Consider the following 18992-nt stretch of genomic DNA (forward strand, 5'->3'; position numbering starts at 1 on the left):
GAGGTTCAGACTTTAGGCAACTTTCACATACTGACCTTCTAGGACCCAAGAAGAGTGTGCTCTTCTGAGGCCGTTAGAGGCAATAACTCTGGATTCAGGTCCTTCAGGTCTTTTGTCTCCTAGAAATAAATAGTTTTTAAAAATCAATAAAAGGGATATACATCTGATAGTCCATTAGATGATACAAATGTCAGTCATTCCCTAAGCTTCATGACATGAAGAGGACTGGTAGAGAGAGAAGCCACCACCCACCCCACACAGTAATTATAGGATATAAAAGTCATTGTTATTGGACAAATCTGTGAAATGGTGAAGAGCAAGAGCTGAGATCTGGGGAGCAGGGGGTTCCAATCTTGTGCCATTTTGTATCCATTGAGTTTCTGACTCTTGGGGAACAGGCTTACAGAGGTGTGTCTCCCACTGGGGCTGCGTCTGCATCTCTGCCCGGCTCTTGCTCCTGAGGTGACTCTCTCCCTCACAGTAGGTGACACAGCAGCGACAGGCTGCAGAGGGCTTCCCTCGGTGCTTGGACAAGGTGCCAGGGTCAGGAGGGGCACCTGGAGCCCTCTCTGAGCTCTGGAGCTCCTGGGGCTCTTTCAAACGACTTCTTCTCCTCTGAACGTGATCCAGACTGATGTCCGACTGAGAAGAGCAGCTCTCATTCCAGCCCGAACTGGCACTCAGACTTCTCAGGGGAAGAGCCAACCTCAAGGCCTTCCAGAATTTGGAGCCAGAATGTTTGGACTTTTCTCCTTTCCAGCTTACAAAGGACACTGATTCCTTCAGCTGCAGGATGCCTGGGTGTGGATGCTCAAGGGGACGGTATTCCACCACAATGAGCTTGGTGGCAATGGAGTTCTGGCACATGACACCCAGTTTAAACTCCAACATGCTGATGCTCTTTTCTGTCACGTAGTCTGGGCTCAGGACAACAATCATTCTTCGGCTCCTCTGAATGAAATCAAAAACTGCTTCCACTGTATCTACAGGAAAATGAAAAGATGGCACGGTGTCCGTGAAAACTTCTATACATCCCAGTACATCACTGTGCATCTGACAAAGGACAGGCAACGAACAGACATTTTGAAAATATAGGATCTCAGTGCTAAAGAATCCACCTAGTCAGGAAATTAAGGAATGTCATCTGTACCTTTATTATTAATAGTTTCAAAGGATTTGCTACCTTCAAGGATGAGGAAGGATTTGAATTCAATATGTCCCCATTGCAAAAACCCCTACTTGTAGTAGTCCCTTCTTGAATAGTCTTTCTTTACTATTAGAAAAGAAAAGCCAGAAAATGGTTCAAGAATTAAGAGAACCATCTCTAAAATCCAGTTAATTTGGGGCTGTAGATTATTGCTTCTTTTGAAATCTTCATAACTGCAAGTTTTATCTGATGGTCTTAGATCTGACATCTTCAAATGTTTGAAATATTTGACAACTTTTGTGATGTATTTTCTTCTTACCTGTAGATTAAATAAATTTAGGATTTCTCTCTTTTTTTTTCCATAAATGACGTAATTTCCAGTCTTTTTCTCACTTTTATCATTTTCCTCAGAATAATATTCAGTTCTATATGTATCTTCTAAGAATAGCACTTTGAATAGCAAAGGAAATGTTCTTGACATAGTCTGATTGGTAAAGACCAATTGGAATTACCACTCCTAAGATCCTCAGTTTTATCCCTTGGTACTTAACATTTTTGGACACAGTACTGATTTTATTATCAACTAAGATTTATTTCCTTCCTTCCTTCTCTTCTTTATGTGTAAGTGTGTATGTTTGTGTATGTGTATGTGTGTGTTGTAAAAACTGACCTTATAATCAAGAAGAAGCAAAAATAATGACAATAGACAAAAATCAATAAATTAGTTAATAGTTCTGGCAAGCATTCATTTCTAACAGTTGCTAAGGTGAATTTGGATAGATCCCAAAGGAAACTTCTTCAAATAATGCAGTTCTTAACTCACTGTGAGATTTGGGAACTTATACAATGCTATTATCTTAAGTAAAGGAACTTCAAATGTGTGAATCATAGCCACAGACAGCTCTGAAATCACGTGCCAAAGACAGACCGAGGTTGTGCCCACACTTTTTGAGAGACTTTTCAGTTTGTCATGACAAACTGTAAATTCGCAGTAAATTTGATCTTAATGAACTTGACAGGGAATGAAGAGCTAGGATCCAAAGTAGATTAATCCTTTCCAATCAGTGCATTTAACATGAATTCGAATGAAAATCCATAGACATGTGCTCAATTTTTGACATTTAACTGTTTTTATCGAGAAAAAAAGCTATTTTGGAAATTTTTGGTATTGAAAGACAAATTTAAATGTCCATGTCTCTTCAAAACCTGTGTGTGTATGTGTGTGTGTGTGTGTGTGTGTGTGTATGTGTGTGTATGTGTGTGTGTTGGTAACTCCTTTGTTCCTGCTTGCTGTTCCTACTCAGGATCTCTTGAAGCTGCATCTAATAAATTAGAGAATATCAGAGTGGGAAGTTTACTGCTTTTTCTGGTTCATGAGAAATGCAAAATAACCTTAAGACAACATGGCTTGTGTAGAGGATTTGGGCAAACTCCACAAATTGTGTGTGCACTTATGTATGTGTTTGTGTGTATACTTTATTTCAAAATATTACCTTAAGAAAATATGAGGTTTTTTTCCAATGGAGATACCACAGTTGAAAGTAAAACTGTCTTAGATCTTCTAAAAAATTGTCTTCAGGGCTTATGTTTTCTTTAAAATATATATACCCCTTCCAGAAAGTGAGGGATTTACATTTGAAAAAGGACAATGCTAAATAAAGATATGAGTGGCAGAATTCCAGACATTGAGGACTGAGAGTGGAGATGCTTCTCCAAGGGGGCTTGGCCTATACATAGAATTCTCCTCACTTGGTACTTTAAAGAAAGCTGCCTCCTTCACTGCATATTTTAAAAATACCTTCCATATTATGAAACCTTCATATTTAAGATGGATGCTATTATCATTTTTAATGGTAAATATTATTTGAAGAGATATTACTAAATTAGATTGTTTATTCTGTTTGACTAAAAAAAAAGTGAGGTGTGACTATACAGGTGTGACATCAGTTTTCTTTTATGGCACTGTATTGGAGTTGAAGACATAGTTCTGGTCCAGAATTCTACCACACTCAAGGATTCACCCGCCTTTTAAAGTCATATTCCCTCTGGAATTTACACAGAAGAAAATTATGACTGCAGTTTGTTCTTTGGTTAGGATAAAAGTGGACAAGTATGCTTCTCTCCTTCCTCTTCTCTCTCTCCCCCTCCTCTTCCCTCTGGTAAGACTTGAAGTACAGTAGAAAAAAGGTGCACCTAATCTAGAAGATGGATCTGAATCTAAATCTTGGTTTTCCAGTGTCTGTTTTTAGTCTGAACATTTTTGAATCTAAGGTCATCCTGCTATGAAATGCATAAGAGAAAACTTGTAGAAATGTAAAACAAATGAGGTATCTATATGCAAATGTCTAGCATGCAGTAGTCATATGAACAGCTCATATGATTAAATTATTATTCAATGTCTAGTGCTTATTAAAATAATATATGGACCAATTTTGTTGAATTTGTATCAATTCCTGATACTAACTTTAGAATATCACTTTGATACATGGATTGATGAGGATAATAGGGTCATGAGATGGGAGGGAAAGGGAGAGAAAAGGGAAATTGCTTAGAAATGAAGGGAGACCCTCATTGCTATACAAAATTACATATAAGAGGTTGTGAGAGGAATGGGAAAATAAACAAGGAGAGAAATGAATTACAGTAGATGGGGTAGAGAGAGAAGATGGGAGGGGAGGGGAGGGGGGATAGTAGGGGATAGGAAAGGTAGCAGAATACAACAGTTACTAATAGGGCATTATGTAAAATTGTGGATGTGTAACCGATGTGATTCTGCAATCTGCATTTGGGGTAAAAATTGGGAGTTCATAACCCACTTCTATCTAGTGTATGAAATATGATATGTCAAGAGCTTTGTAATGTTGTGAACAACCAATAAAAAAAATTTTAAAAAGTAATGTTGAAATAATTTCCTAGCTCATTGCTAAAGTTACTTTATGTCACATGGGTAAAAACAGAGAAATAAGACCGGCTAGTTGCTGAATGTGTATCTCATACCACATTGCAAATTTACTTGTGTGAAAAATCTAGTGGCACCAGTGAGTGTCTGAAGAAAATATCTTGAGGCTTTTAACAAGGTAATAGCTCAGTAAATGAGGCTACCAAAATGCTGATACTGAATCTTCCAAAGAGTCACCACTATATTCTAGGAGGTCATTTAATATTTTGGGGTTGAAAGGAACTTAAAACTTATCCCCACTTATCCAATATAGAAATTCCACATATAAACTCTAATATGAATCAATCAAGTCTCTGCTTGTATATATCTTATAAGGAGACACCTAGCATGTCCAAAGATAGGGAATTTCATTATTGTTCAACTCTGACACAGTTGTTTCCAATTGATTTGAAATCTATTTCCTTGTAACCTTGATCCATTGATTTGAACTTTACCCTTTGGGGAGTGGTTTGCAAGAGGAAAATACTTCAGCAAAATATTTTTTTACAAAGTTAACCAGTTCAGAGGATGTTATAGGGGCTCAATAAATGTTTTTGGAATAAATGATGAAATGGGGATTTTTTTTCTTTTTATCATGAAGACAGTCTTGTCCCTAAGGGCTTAATATTATTAACACAAAAGAAAATGCATTTCCAAATATTTTTCACTTATTTACTTGAAGTTTGTGAGAAAAATGTATCTTTGGTTCAAATTATCATCTATTAACGCACAGCATTAATTTCTTCTGCCAAAGCTGCTGTCTTGGAGTTGCTTTAAAGTTTAAAAGGTAAGAAATTCCTGTAAGCTTTAAAGTTCTAAGCTGAACTGAAAGGAATGTTTGTGGTTTTTTTGAAAAGAATAATTCTCTTCTCTCTCCCCCTCCATGCTCTGTATCCCTCTGTCACTGTATACACATGCACACATATACAGACACATTCTCATGTTTGGTGTATCACATTGTTGATATGAAGTTCCCACTATCTTCAGATATCTCTCAGAAAAAAAGTTAAATATAATTTCATTTCTTTTTATACTGCAATAATTGATAATTTTAATTCTTATTCCTTATTCTTAACATGAAAATAAAGACATAAAACACATGCACAAAATAAAATTCAAAGCTGAAAATAAATGGTTTATTTTAAAAATATGTAAATTTACAAATCAAATGAAAAATGGAAAATACAAAATTTCATGAATAAAATTAAAAAGATAATCTTAAAATATTAAAACCTATACAAACAAAATGGGTAATTAACAAGTGGAGTGATGTTTTTGTTCCCAGTACAATGGAGTGCTTTTTTTATTAGAATCCTAAGAATCATTTAAACTGCAATACAAAAGAGAATTCAATAAATTGTATGGGATTGTGTAATTAGACACTCTACATAGCATGGTTCTTTGTTAACCTGGGTGCAGAAGGTACTGATGTCATAGATCCAAAACTTTATAAGAGAAATCATTTGTTCTTGCTCTCTAAATTATGAGTATGTGTCCCTATATCCTTCAGATGGGCATCTTCTAGAATAGAAAACATGTTTAAAGTAAGTTCTATTAGGATGAGACAAATTAGATTTGATTTGCTTTATATTATAGCATTTGGAAAAAATCAATATGAAAGATAGTAATATAAATAGAAAAACAAACCAAGGAGTTTCCAGGGGCCCCTATGGTATTAAGGATAAATATGAAGCCCCAAAGTGCAAAAAAAAAATGCAGCATCACAAGAAAATGGCCCCTTGGGAATGAGACCACCCCTTGTTGACCTAAAGCTCCTAAAATGATTGATATTAAGAGCTACTCCAGAGTCAACTCTCCTCTGGTCTTGTAAATAAAGGGTTAGTAGAGGGAATAATTATAATTTATCATAAGAAAAAGCATTAAAAAGGCTAAAATATTCATTCCAAGAGTGACTCCATATCATAGCTTTATAGTCAAGAATCCAGAGGGGAATAATTTTTTCAATTAAAAGTAATCAATAATTTCTATGTAGAAAAATTATGTATTATGGACTTTAACACTGATAAAGGATGCTTATATATAGAAGACGGTTTTAGAATTGCATAATAAAATTCATACTACTAGGACAAGGGCCTCCTTAAATTATGAATTATTGTGTTTCATAGTATCCTCCAAACTCATTTATACATATATTTATTTTCTTTTATTACTTAGCAGTCTACATAGTTGAGTACTAGGATTAGCATGGCTTAATTTCTTAATATGTCTTCTAGGAATACAGTAGAAAATCAATTAATACCAGATAACTGGCTACCATTTAGCAGTGACTAAAGAAGTTCTGGGTACAACAGAGTCCACTGCAACCCAGATCAGCTGTAGCCATAATAAGTTATTTATATGAGTGTAGGGAAGGCAAGAACTAATGACAAGTACCACTCCGTGAGCAGCAAATTCACAAATAATATTAATGAACTGACAACACCAACACAAAAGCATTACAGTATAAACATAATTTAAAAATTGGACAAGAGTTATAGTGGTTTGTAATATCGTACTAATGGCTGTTTAAAGATGAGCACATGCATATGTGTCTGTGTATATGTATACACACATAGATAATGCATGCGCATGTGGATTCATACACACACATACACAATTTGTGTGTGAATATATATACACACGAGCATATAAAATTAAGGTGTGTGGATATTTATATATATGTATACTTATATGTGTGTGTATATATATATACACATATATACATTTTCTACACGTAACATAGATATCTACTTTGTAAACTCTGCACTTAGTTTTACTTTTCCAAGTCTGAAGAACATTAAAATTTTACTTAAAACCAACCAGAAAAGTTTCATTGACAATGACCTTTCAGATGGACTTATTTGGATCAAGGTATTACCTGTGCTAGTGAATAAATTACAGGAAGTACAATTAATTCTTTTAGAATATTAATGCTAAAAGCAACTGTCAAGGTTACTTAACCTAATCTCCACACATTACAATGAGGAGACACAAAAAAGTGAGGAGAAATCATTTTCCTAGTTTTCACATTAGCAAGGTTGGATTAAAAGGCAAATTGCTAAACATCCTGTTCTGCACTCTTTTCACAAGTTAGAAATGCCCTAAAAGCATTTTACTCTCCATTAGCACCATTAGAAGTTGCCTTTCAGACTGAACCAAGTATAGAGTCACCTGAAAATCTGTTTTTTAACCTACAAATTCTGAGTGATTGATACAAGTAGAGAGGGAGATGGAGTAATAAATATGAATCAATCCAAAGATAATCAAGGATTTACGGTAATTAAAAGTTATGATATATTTTTCAAGTTTATAAATGTAACATCAATTACCTGAGATGAGGGCAAATGTGATATAGTAAGAGGAAATGCAACATGCCCTTTAAATCAATCATCAGAGACATTTTTAGTTATATTGCTTTGTAACCTCCTAAGTGGGTGTCGGTCTTGCTGTGGTGGTGTATTGAACAGCCAAATGAGCAAAAGAGCTTGCTTATCCTCAGAAAAAATAGATGTAGGCCCTGATTATCTTTTTAATGGATGAGTAAAAATAAAATTAAAAAAAATACTCTACTCAGAAAATTATAATACCCGTCAACAAGTAACGTTTCGTAAAGGGATTTTTAAATCCACAGACACAGCTGCTCTATAAGGTTAAGATTTGAGGTGGGGGGGGCAGGGATGGAGGATATAAAAGAGGAGATTCACTTCAACCCAGTCTTTACCTGAAAAGAACACAGGAATATCAGAGACTGGGAACAGACTGTTGACACTATCATTCTAAACCTTAGTCATGCCTGAGAAGCAAAACAGCCATCCAGATAGTCACTCTGAATTTATCCCTATGAGGAGGCTGAGAATTTTTTTCTGCCTATCAAACCATAAACTGGGAAGGAAAAGGGGGGGGGCTCTTCCTCCCAGGAGTACCCTTGGTTCTCGTTACTCTTTACATTTTCCCTTTCATACATTTTTCAGGGATGAATAGGAGAGCCCCTGCTTGTCACTGCTAGACCTCCTGGAACTCTTCTTCACTGGCATAGCCACCTGCAGCTGCTTCCAGAACCTGCCCTGTGGATACTTGGATTTCTCCCCTTTCCATTTAATGACCGTGAGCACCGTCTTAGCCCTCTTCAGCTCTTTCACCTTCGTCTCCTTCACAGCTTTGTACTGCACTAAAATGACGTTGATGTTGCCCCGAGAGGCCATATTTTCTAGGCCAGCCTTGAGCTCCAGGAGGGCTTGGGTTCCCTGGAGCACGTAGTTGGGACTTAGGACAACCAGGAGGCGTCTGCTTTTCTGAATGAAGCTCAAGGTCTCATCTGTGACAACTGGGAAAGAAAACACCATGGGGATTAGTGTTGGCCCAGAACTATCCAAAAGCATGGGGCTTGAGGGAACTCAGGGTGACGGCCTGAAGAGCCCAGGTGAAACCTTACCAGCAGCACATGGTTATCCTTAGACCCAATCATGTTCTTCACTAAGTGCCATTCTCCTCAGGGAAAATGGAAATGGCATCCACATATTCCACTCAAAAAGAAGATTCCAAACAAGTATGAAGCCAAAACATGGCTGTGACCTCAGTCTTCCAAAGCATGACTGAAGCCACAATGAACAGATGCGTGACACAGGAATCAGTTTCTACAAACAGCATGGTATGTTGTAACCCAGTCAGACCTACTCCTAAGCCCTATACAAAGACACCTTTGTATAATCTCCCTAATATAAAAAAAAAATTCAAAAGATATATATTGTAGAGTCCAAATCACAGAATTTCACTTTTTGCTAACACAGGAAAGGGTAGGAATGTTCACTTTTGAAAGTCCCCTCCACTGTTGAACACCTCCTTGACTCTGACTGATATCAATGAGGTTGGATGAGGACCTTCAAAAATATAGCCAATCCAATGGGACCTTGTCTAGAAATGCATTCTCAACTTGGCTTTCTACCTCTCTCCGCTGTGGAGACCAAATTAATCCCTGATCTTTCTCCTCAAAATACTATCATTACTAGGGAGTTATGTGTCTCTGCAGCTGCTGCTGATGTGTCTACTTTCACTCATTGGCAAACACTTTTTTAAAGTAAAAAAAAAAGAAGAAGAAGAAGAAGAAGAAAAAGCAGGGGAAATGGAAGAGCAGTATAATTTTATTCTGCAGTAAGGGGCTCTGATTAATTCCTCTCAGTAAATTCTTGAAACTAATCTATCACCTCACAGATGCTTAGGGAGGGCTATATAATCCTTTACAAGGGCAGGAATAGTTGCCAACTCCAGGTGATGCACTGATGTTATGGAAATGTATGTCATGGCTCACCATGCTCCCCTATGCAGTTTTTTCAATGCTTAATCTTTGTGAGTTCAGAAATAATAGGTAAAGATAGGCAATTAGAATCTAGCATGTGCAACCTGGAGGAGAATTTAGGAATAAATATCTGTCTGCTCCAAGAAGCTCAACTGGAGGCTGACCACATGTAAGCATAGAAAGAGACCCAGAGGCAAAGTGAATTGGGCAAGAGCAGCAGCGGGGGATACAAAATGACACAAGAATCTATCAGAAGAAAGATGCAAGAGTAATAAGAGAAAGCTTGAATTCTCCCGAGAACTATCAACCCCTATTGGAAGGTCTTACCCAGTTATATATGTATATTTTCCTTTAACTTTTCACACAGAAAGTATTGATGGAATGGCTGTATGAAAGGATAAATGGATGAGTGTGATATGGGGGAATTAAGTATTAAAATGAACAGAATTTATCCTTTAACCATATGATTAATTTATTATTTCCTGGCAAAGTTATACTGAAAGAGATATCTTCTGAAGGCAAATATGATAAGCTTTTGTATGATGATAAGGTAAATAAGATAGCAGATCTATTTAATTCAAAATGAGAAAAATATTTAAGCCTATCTTATGTCTCAATGATTTACATAACATCTTTCAAAAACATGTTAAACAAATGATTAATGTAAACAGGATCTTCTAGGAAGAAAATTAGTTTGTCATTCTTAAGATTAGAGACAGTGCAAGTGAATTTCAAAGGTAGGGAGTTTAGTTTATAAATGTTACTTTGTGTTTTTTACAAAGACACAGGTGAACCACTGCTTTGTGTTTTATAGTTTAGCCTTGAAAAGATACTTTTGCTTTAAGACATTCAGCAATCTCCGCTTTTCTTTTTTAAACCTACTAGAATACCTTGTAAATTTTTAAAATAAATCTCAAATGTATAAGCTGATAAAACAGAAGCAGACCCAAGGGGGAAAAAAAAAAAGAATTTGAGTAGTACAAGTTTGCTAGAAAGCAAAAGCAAAGAAAAGGAAATGGTCAAGTGCCAAAGGAAAATATTCTATTGTCAGTGAACAAAAGAGGGAAAATTCTATGCACCCTAATCTGTAACTCAGTCTTAGTAAAACTAAGTAAACCTCAATCTTTATAAAAACGTTTTAATTTTACTCAGTCTTTGTAAAAAAACAAAAACAAAACATTCTTAGAAAATCAATGCAGATTTGTATAAACTTTCTAAATATTAATTTAAAGGACTTTTAAAGCTATGGCACTTTGATATAGTTTAACTCCATTGTGGATCTATATTTCTGAAATGGAGTTGTTAAAGATAACCAGGAAAAATATTTTTAATACCCTAAACGAGTTGAAAGGTGTAAATCTTACAATATAGTATTATTTCTGGAGAAGTCTCTATTACATCAAGGAATTGGACATTAAATATCCAATATAGAACTATGACTCTCTCACACAATCTAAAGCTAAGAATCCCTTTGCCTTTCAAGGGTAACATCATTTGTACTCCTGTGAAATACCTACTTCCCCCAGGCAGACTGTCTCGGTCAAAGATGCACAACTTGTATCCAAATTCATTCTCCAAAACTCCACGGAGGGTCAATAACACAAATTCCTCTTCTTCAGCATTCCTTGCGTAGGATACATAAATATCATACTCCTTCCCATCTAGCAAAAGCAACACAGATCCCATATCAGTTAGAAAAGTTTATCAAAAGTAAGACCTTTTTTCTTAAATCTAACTTTTGCATGTGGGACATTTTTATTTTTGCATGTATACATTATGTGATAGATGCTAATGTGGTTTTCCATGTGGTACTTCCCAGGCAAAATAGCTACTTGAATTTAAATTTTTATTCAATGTGTCTTCTGTTTACATCTTAGTTAGTTGAGTCTATGGTGGAGAAAGAGAAAGGTTTAGCCTATTCAACTGTAGATTAAAACATAACACGGACATAAATTGTAGGTGCCAGAAGTTAATTAATGTAGAGAATTTCTACTCCTTTTCTTGATACATCATTCATTTATATATTAGAGTTATAAATTGAAACTTTTTGAAATTGTCCAAAATATACCTGAAGTGAACTATAATTAAAAATATATTTAGATTCAAGGACTAATCTTTCCCAAAGTTGTATAATTATAAAAATAATGAGTCATTGAAATGCAAATTATGTGCCTCTTCCAAAAGCCTGTCAAATTAGAATCCTCATGGGGTGGACCTAAGTATCTGCATGTTTAAATGTTTCATTCTTATTTCTGGGCAGAGTTTTTGCAATGGAGCAGTGCTCCTTAAATTTTAATGTGTATACAAATCATTTGGGAGTGTTATTAAAATGTAGATTCTGATTCTATAAGGGTTAGGACTATGAGTCTCTTTCTAATAGGCTCTCAGGTGATTCTGATGCTGCTGGTGCATGGATCACCCTTGAGTACAGAGTGTGGACCTGGACAACCCAACACAGTAGCCACAAATCACATTTCTATCAGGCACTTGAAATGCATCTGGTCTAAACTGAAATATGTTATGAGTGTAAAAATATAACACATTCTGAATTTTGAAATTTTAGTGTAAAAAATGCCAAGTATCTCAAACGTGTATCAATTACATGCTGAAATAATATGAACACTCCGAGTCTAAGCATTATTTTTACTTGCTTCTTTTTACTTTTTCTAATTTGGCCACTAGAATATTTTTAATCTCCTATGTGGCTCGCTTTATACTTCCTATTTGGACATTACTGATCTCACACTAAATCACATATTGATCTAAGAAAGGAGACTACTACACATTGGAAAGAGTTTTTAATAGTAAAGACTGAAATACATGGTAATGTGCTTAAATCCTCTAGTTAACCTAGGTTTTATCAAATGAATATGTTTTCTAAAGACGACAATAGAAAAGATTTACATCAAACTTTCATCACTCACCTAGAATGGTCTCATCTGTTCCAAAATGAGCCCGGTAGAAGAGGACCATCTCCAGCCAGTAGACGTGGTAAACAACAATGAGAATCACCACTAGCAGGACCGTGGCTCCAAAACCACATGCCAGCTCTACTGTGTATCTTGGAGCTACCACTGGAATAAATAACAAACCAGAAGGAATTTCTATGTGGTGATCACAGTGGCCCATCATGTTGCAAAGCTGGATAAGCCCAGCGGCTAAACCCTGCACCTGACTTACATGTTTGAATAAACAGAGATAACACTGTAGACTTTAGACTCTATTTCATAATACTAGATTGTCTCATATTCATTTTACTGTGTTTTGTTTGTAGCATAGAAGGTGCTTTTAGCTATCAGTTGATTTGAACTTTGATGATAAACAAACTAAAACAGAATCTTAACATTGGGCAGGATTCAGAAAGCTATCTAATTAAACTCACAATCTGACCCATACATCAACTCAAAACATTTTTGAACAGTGTCCCTCTACCCTCTGATTGGTTGTCTCTGGAATGGAGTCTTAAATGTCCTACCTGGAGAAGCCCATGATATTGGTAGACTGTCATAGAGAAGGAATTTAGTTCCTTTTCCTTTATTTGCAAAGAGGCTTCAAAAATCTTATTTTCAGTTGGCAGAAACAGAGGGCTTTTATCCAAAATGCTTAGTATGCTTGCGCTAGAAGCATCTCCCATGTCCACAGTTCTGGGATACACACTCTGAAGACTGACTTGCAATATGTGGTTATGGACAGATTTCCACATAACCTGCTTACTTTTATGTCATAGACACCATGCCTGCTTTTTTTTTTAATAAGAAATAGAGTGAGATAATTCCCAATTATCGTAAAACTGGCTATAACTCATCAGCCCTGGAAACCAAGCCTTTTAGAACTGAATCACTGGTCACAGCAGACAACCTTCCTGTCTTGTTGACCACTGCCCTTTCCTCACAAAACTCAAGAAGACGTCACAAAATACTTTGGTCATGCAAGAATTTCTGATTGGAACAGTGCTTTCCCTGTTTTAGTTTTTAAGGTCAGTGTTCAAAATGCCATTATTTTGAAAGATAAAACCCTTTTTTTCAAGCTGAGCTCTGCCTGTAGAAATCTCCACTCTTCTCTGTTTATAATTTTTTACAGTGTTTTATTTATATAATGTGATTTATCTTATAGGCCTGCTTCTCTACACCCTCTCACTTCCCCTAATCTGTACATTCCCAGTTTTCCAAGTGGGGACCATCTTTTCATCCATCCTACTTAGATATTTAAATAATTCTCACACTGTACTATGTATCAGAAACTTCCCTTTGGTTGCTTGTGGTAACTAGCTAAAGAGTCTGAGGAAGGAATAGAACCTTTGCTGAATCTGAAACAGAAGGGCTTAACTTAGGTAATTGTTGATTTGACAGTTACTTATTAACATGTACTGTTTGCCACAGCCTTTGGGGGGCAGAATGGTGGATAAGAGAGAAAGGATCTCTGTACTTTGGGAGATAATATCCTAATGCAGAAAAGTAAAAAGGAAATAAAATAAAAGGAAATAAATCTGCGTTAATTTTGAGTAGTGATCAATGCCAAAAAGAAAAAAAAGGTATGTGATAGAGTTGACCAGGGGACGAGGCTGAGGCAAGGGAGGTCTATTAGTCATTGTAGTGAGGGATGAGTTCAAAGCTAGCCTCAGCAAAAAGTGAGGCTAAGCAACTCAGTGAGACCCTGTCTCCAAATAAAATACAAAATAGGGCTGGGGATGTGGCTCCATGGTTGAATGTCCCAACATCACCATGGAGCAATTCTCACTTCAAAGTGCAGGGATCTTTGCCTAATATTGCCATGAGTTCAATTATTGGTCATATATAAGGGGGAGCGATTCCTTTTAAAACAGTTTTCTATCCAAAAAAAAAGGTAATCAGTGGAATTGAGTCCAAACTTTTCTAATTAAAGGGTCAATTGTAGAGTTTCGAGTTCTGGATCCCAAACTCAGGTTGTTAATCCTGCTGCAGGTACAGCCTGGGACACAGCATATGAAATGATTATCAGGAACTCTAGTACTTGCTTCATGAATAGTGGCCTATTAAAAGAAGAAAATCCCACCATAAAATGCCAGAAGTGTTGTTACTGAGGATTTGCTAAGATAATTCAGGTAGCTGGCAGAAAAATTGTTGTGTCCTTGATATTTCCGAGTACGTGTTATGTTAATAGCACACCAGGGTAGGTCCCACTGTTATTTGCATTATTTGCTGAGTTATTTTGGCTCTCTAAAACGTCCATCCAGGGGAGGAGGAGGAAAGGTCACTAGCTACACTTACCTGAAATGGATTTTTCTAACCGTCAATAGAGGTCTTGCTTAATGACCAAAAGATCAATCACCCTCTTAAATTTCTATCGCATTCATTTTACTACTATATATTTTTTTTCTAATGAGCCTTTAAATTTAGTTTTGTGTCATACAATCACATGTGTCATATTTATGGATAATTTTGTGCAGCCATCTTGCTAAAAAGGAGACCCTAATGCTACTTAACTAATTGAACTCTTAAAATATTCCCCACCAGCCTGATTTTCTAAATGGCTTGGGTCAGGTGCAAGGGATGCCCTACAAGGCTTTCATGTGGAGCTGTGCTGGTTTACCAGGAAAGGGTGACACTCTGCTCACATGTTCTATCTGCCCCAGCTGCAAACTCTGGCATTTTGACATAATTATTTTACCCTTATGCACTCTCAGACCAAAGGATTTCCAATCAGAAAGGGGTGATGAAATTTGGCCAAATTGGACTCCTGAACTGCTTCCCTCATTGATTTCAATAATAATCTAACTCAGGATGTAGCCACTTGCTTCTTATTATTCCTGAATCCAAATTTCCCCCATTCATTTTTTGCAATTCTACAGTAAAAAAAAATGTCTCCAAACTCCAAATTTCATCCTTATTGTAATTGGAAACTTGCTATCTATTGAGTCCTTCAAGCAAATGCCACATACTCAGATTCCAAGGGATCACAGAATCTATGGTCACCCTTTGATAAACTTATGGAACTTATTGATAGTTTTTGAAACTGGTAATGACCATTTTTTCCTCAATTGCAAACAGAGAATTCTCTATTTAAATAACGGTAAAGCAAAGACTTAAGATGGACTTGATCTGCAGATGTTTTGATTTGGCTATTGCAGTGTGTTAAAGTTTATGTATTTTGAACTTCAGCTTCTGTCCTTTGAGGAGTAATTGATAGTAGAATAGCCTTCCTTATACAAAACAAAAGGTTTTTCAAAATTGGACAACTAATAGCACATGAGTGCAATCTATGGGGATCCTTTCTCTCTTATCCACGGTTATCTTATGGGGAAAAGGGACAAAAGAAGATTAAGCCTGGATCATGGGCTTAATCTTAACTTTTAAGTTTTCTTCTTTTAATAGGCTACTATTCATGAAGCAAGTACTAGAGTACCTGATAATCATTTCATATGCTGTGTCCCAGGCTGTACCTGCAGCAGGATTAACAACCCGAGTTTGGGATCCTGAACTCAAAACTGGGTTGTGGAACAGAGAGAGGAAAGCCAAAAGAGGGCAGAGGTTACGCTGAATTCAAAGAAATTAGAGTTCAAGAACAGTTGGCATGTATTTATAGGCCTGAGTACCAGAGAGAAGAGAACACTAGCAATGGAGTAGAGTAGAAAAGTAACTCTAGCAAACACATGGGGTTACCCTGAGTCTTTGGCCAAATCAAAGCGAAGCGTATTTAGGGTGGTACTTTACATGGTCAGGCAAATAGCAGCTAGAAACTGCACAATACCTGGAGCTCTGCAGAGCTGGACAAGAGCTGAGTTTAGGCCACTTAGAGGTCAGAAACTTCATTTAGCTACAAAGATGCCACAGAAGTCTGAGCCTTAGAAGTAGGTCCCATGCAGCCCTACAGAAAAGGCTATTTATTTTTGACTATTCTAATGCAGATATGGAAAGTGAAGTAAGACAAATAAATATGCAAATGCCTATGCAAGCAAATTAACTACCTGCTAGAACAAAACTCAACATTCTAATAAAACCCAGAGATTCAGTGATATAGCATCTAAAATGTTCACCACATGACAAAAAATAATAGGATAAAGAGAAAAATATGTGATCCATATTCAGAAAAAAATCATCCAGTATAAATAGAACCAAAATTGGCAAAGATACTGCAATTGCCAGTAAGTACATTGAAGTGTATATTAAAATTTGTCTGCTGAATTAAAAGCAATGGGTATCTTGACTATCATGATGCAAGAATAGGAAATATCAATATTACAATAGAGAAATGGAAATATGTATTTCTGAAATTAAAAATGCTACAACTTAGATGTCACAAAAGAAATTATTAGTAGTCACTAGAAACTATCCAAACTCAGATTTTAAAAGGAATGAAATTAAATGAGAAGCTTGGTTACCTGAGGGGGAACTACTGAGTTGTGTATCATAAATTTTACTGCAAGACTAAAGAAAGAGAAAATACTATGAGTTATAGGAAAATATATTTGAAGAAACAAAAGCTGAAAATTTTTTGATTTAATAATAAACATAAACTTAGAGAACCAATAAGTTTAATAAACTAAGATACATAAGAATAAAACCATACCTAAGGCTCTCATAGTTCAATTGTTCAAAACAAAGCGATGATGAGAAAACCTCAAAATCTCCCAAAAGAAAAAGAAATGAGAGCAGGACATAGCAGTGCATGATTGCTATCCTGGCTACATGGGTCGCTGAGGCAGGAAGATCACAAGTTTGAGGCCAGTCTGGGAAACTTAATGAGACCATGTCTTAAAAATAGAAAGGGCTGTGAGTGTAGCTCAGTAGTACAGCACCTTGAGTTCAATCCACAGTACCACAATTAAACGAGACATATATAAAAAGAACAATAATAATTTAAAAAGCTGCCAATTCACATTATAAATAATTTTCTGCAGGAAAAAAAATGAAGGGCATCTTTAAAGAGCTAAAATACAAAAAGAAAATCTTTCAACTCAAAATTACATATCTAGTGAAAATACTAACAAAAGCATCAGAATCACTGGCTATTCATATGAAAAAAAAATTAAACTTCAATTCCTACTTCATATCATTTATTTAAAAACATAATTAGAGGTAGATCATGGACCTACACAAAAGGTGGAACTTCAGGGCTGAAGTATGCAGAGCTCTCCTAAGACAGAGGAAGCGATAAGCATTAAAGTAAAAGTAATTTAAAATACCTCATCAAAAGTAAGAGCCTCTATCAATTTAAAACACTAGTAAAAGGGGCTGGGATTGTGGCTCAGCAGTACAGCACTTGCCTAGCACGGGCAAGACCCGGGTTCTGTGTTGTGTCCACCTACACCTAAAAAATAAATATTAAAAAAATTAAAAAAAAAACTAGTAAACAGACTGGCATGTGAAAGAATGGGAAAGTATCTGAAAAACATGTATGTGACAAAGGAGTGTTATCCAGGGCAGATAAAGAACGCCTACAACTCAATTATAAAAGCACAATTCACCCACTTGTAAAATGGATAAAAATATTTAAACTGTCATATCACAGAACACTTACAGATGGTTAATAAGCACAGGAAAAAGTTCTCAGTATTTAGTCATGAGGGAAATAAAAATAAAATTATAATAAGGCACACTCACCATTAGAGTTGAAGTTAAGAACACCAAATGGTGAAGATTTGCATACGCTCTGGGTGGTGGTGTACAAATGATACAGCCACTTAAGAAGAAATGTCTTAACAGTTTCTGATAAAATTAAGCAGTGATTCTAGTCATGGGTATTCACCTCAGAAAAGTAAAATAAGTCCATAAAGAGACATGAATAAGAATGTTCACAGAAGCATTATTTAAAAGACCCCCAAACCGGAAAACACTCAGATGTCCACCATCCAGAGAATGAATAAAAAAAAATGCAATACGTTCTTTTGAAAAATTACTCCTTGGCAAACAAAAGAACCAAATGACTACTAAGCACAACAGTGTGGGTGTATATCAAGAACAGTTGCTAAATTAAAGAACATTTGTACAATGGTGAATCCTATATGGGTCCACAAATATACAGTTCAAGAAGAGGAAAAAACAATCTTCTCAGAAAGAAATTTAAACCAATCATCTTACCAAGTGTGGAGGAGGCAGGGGAAGTAGGAATAAACCCATTAGTGGAAGGATCAGGGAGTTATTCTCTGGGTTATGGTAATATTCTATATCATGATAGTGTATTAGGCTACATAGATATATTCATTTCTCAAAAGTTATCAAATGATATACTTGAGTTATACAATTTCTTACTGTAGGTTTTACCAAAAAAAGGAATTATAAATAAATTTTTAAAATCTCAGTAATGTTAAGATGCTTAAACATTTAGGCAATAACAACTGATATTGACACTGCTTTATAAGGTATCAAAAATAAGATGAATCAATAAATGGGAAAATGAGTGACTAGATACATGAAAAAAACAAAATAGCAAAACCTTAATGGTAGAATCTAGGTAGGGTATATGCTCACTGTATAATTCTTTTAAATCTTACATGCATTTGAAAACTTTATATTGAAATATAAAAAAGGTGAAATAAGACATTTTCAGAGTAAAACAAAACTGAGAGGATGTATCACCAGCAGATGTGAACCATCAGAAATATTAAATAGTTCTGAAGACTATAATGTTACCAAGAA

The 18992-nt window shown here is 35.8% G+C and overlaps 1 protein-coding gene across 1 annotated transcript in view; it reads right to left on the reverse strand.

Annotated features, from left to right (window-relative positions):
* Nucleotides 1-264: 264 nt before the first annotated feature.
* Nucleotides 265-18992, reverse strand: part of Il1rap (interleukin 1 receptor accessory protein) — a 132013-nt gene continuing 113285 nt past the window's right edge. The window contains exons 9-11 of the mRNA XM_026389371.2: nt 12303-12452; nt 10896-11039; nt 265-983 (exon numbers count right to left, since the gene is read on the reverse strand). Coding sequence (XP_026245156.1) covers nt 265-983; nt 10896-11039; nt 12303-12452 — 1013 coding nt within the window. The remainder of the gene's footprint in view (nt 984-10895; nt 11040-12302; nt 12453-18992) is intronic.

The sequence above is a fragment of the Urocitellus parryii genome, chromosome 2 (genome assembly GCF_045843805.1).
Source record: "Urocitellus parryii isolate mUroPar1 chromosome 2, mUroPar1.hap1, whole genome shotgun sequence".
NCBI classification, from domain to species: Eukaryota; Metazoa; Chordata; class Mammalia; order Rodentia; family Sciuridae; genus Urocitellus; species Urocitellus parryii.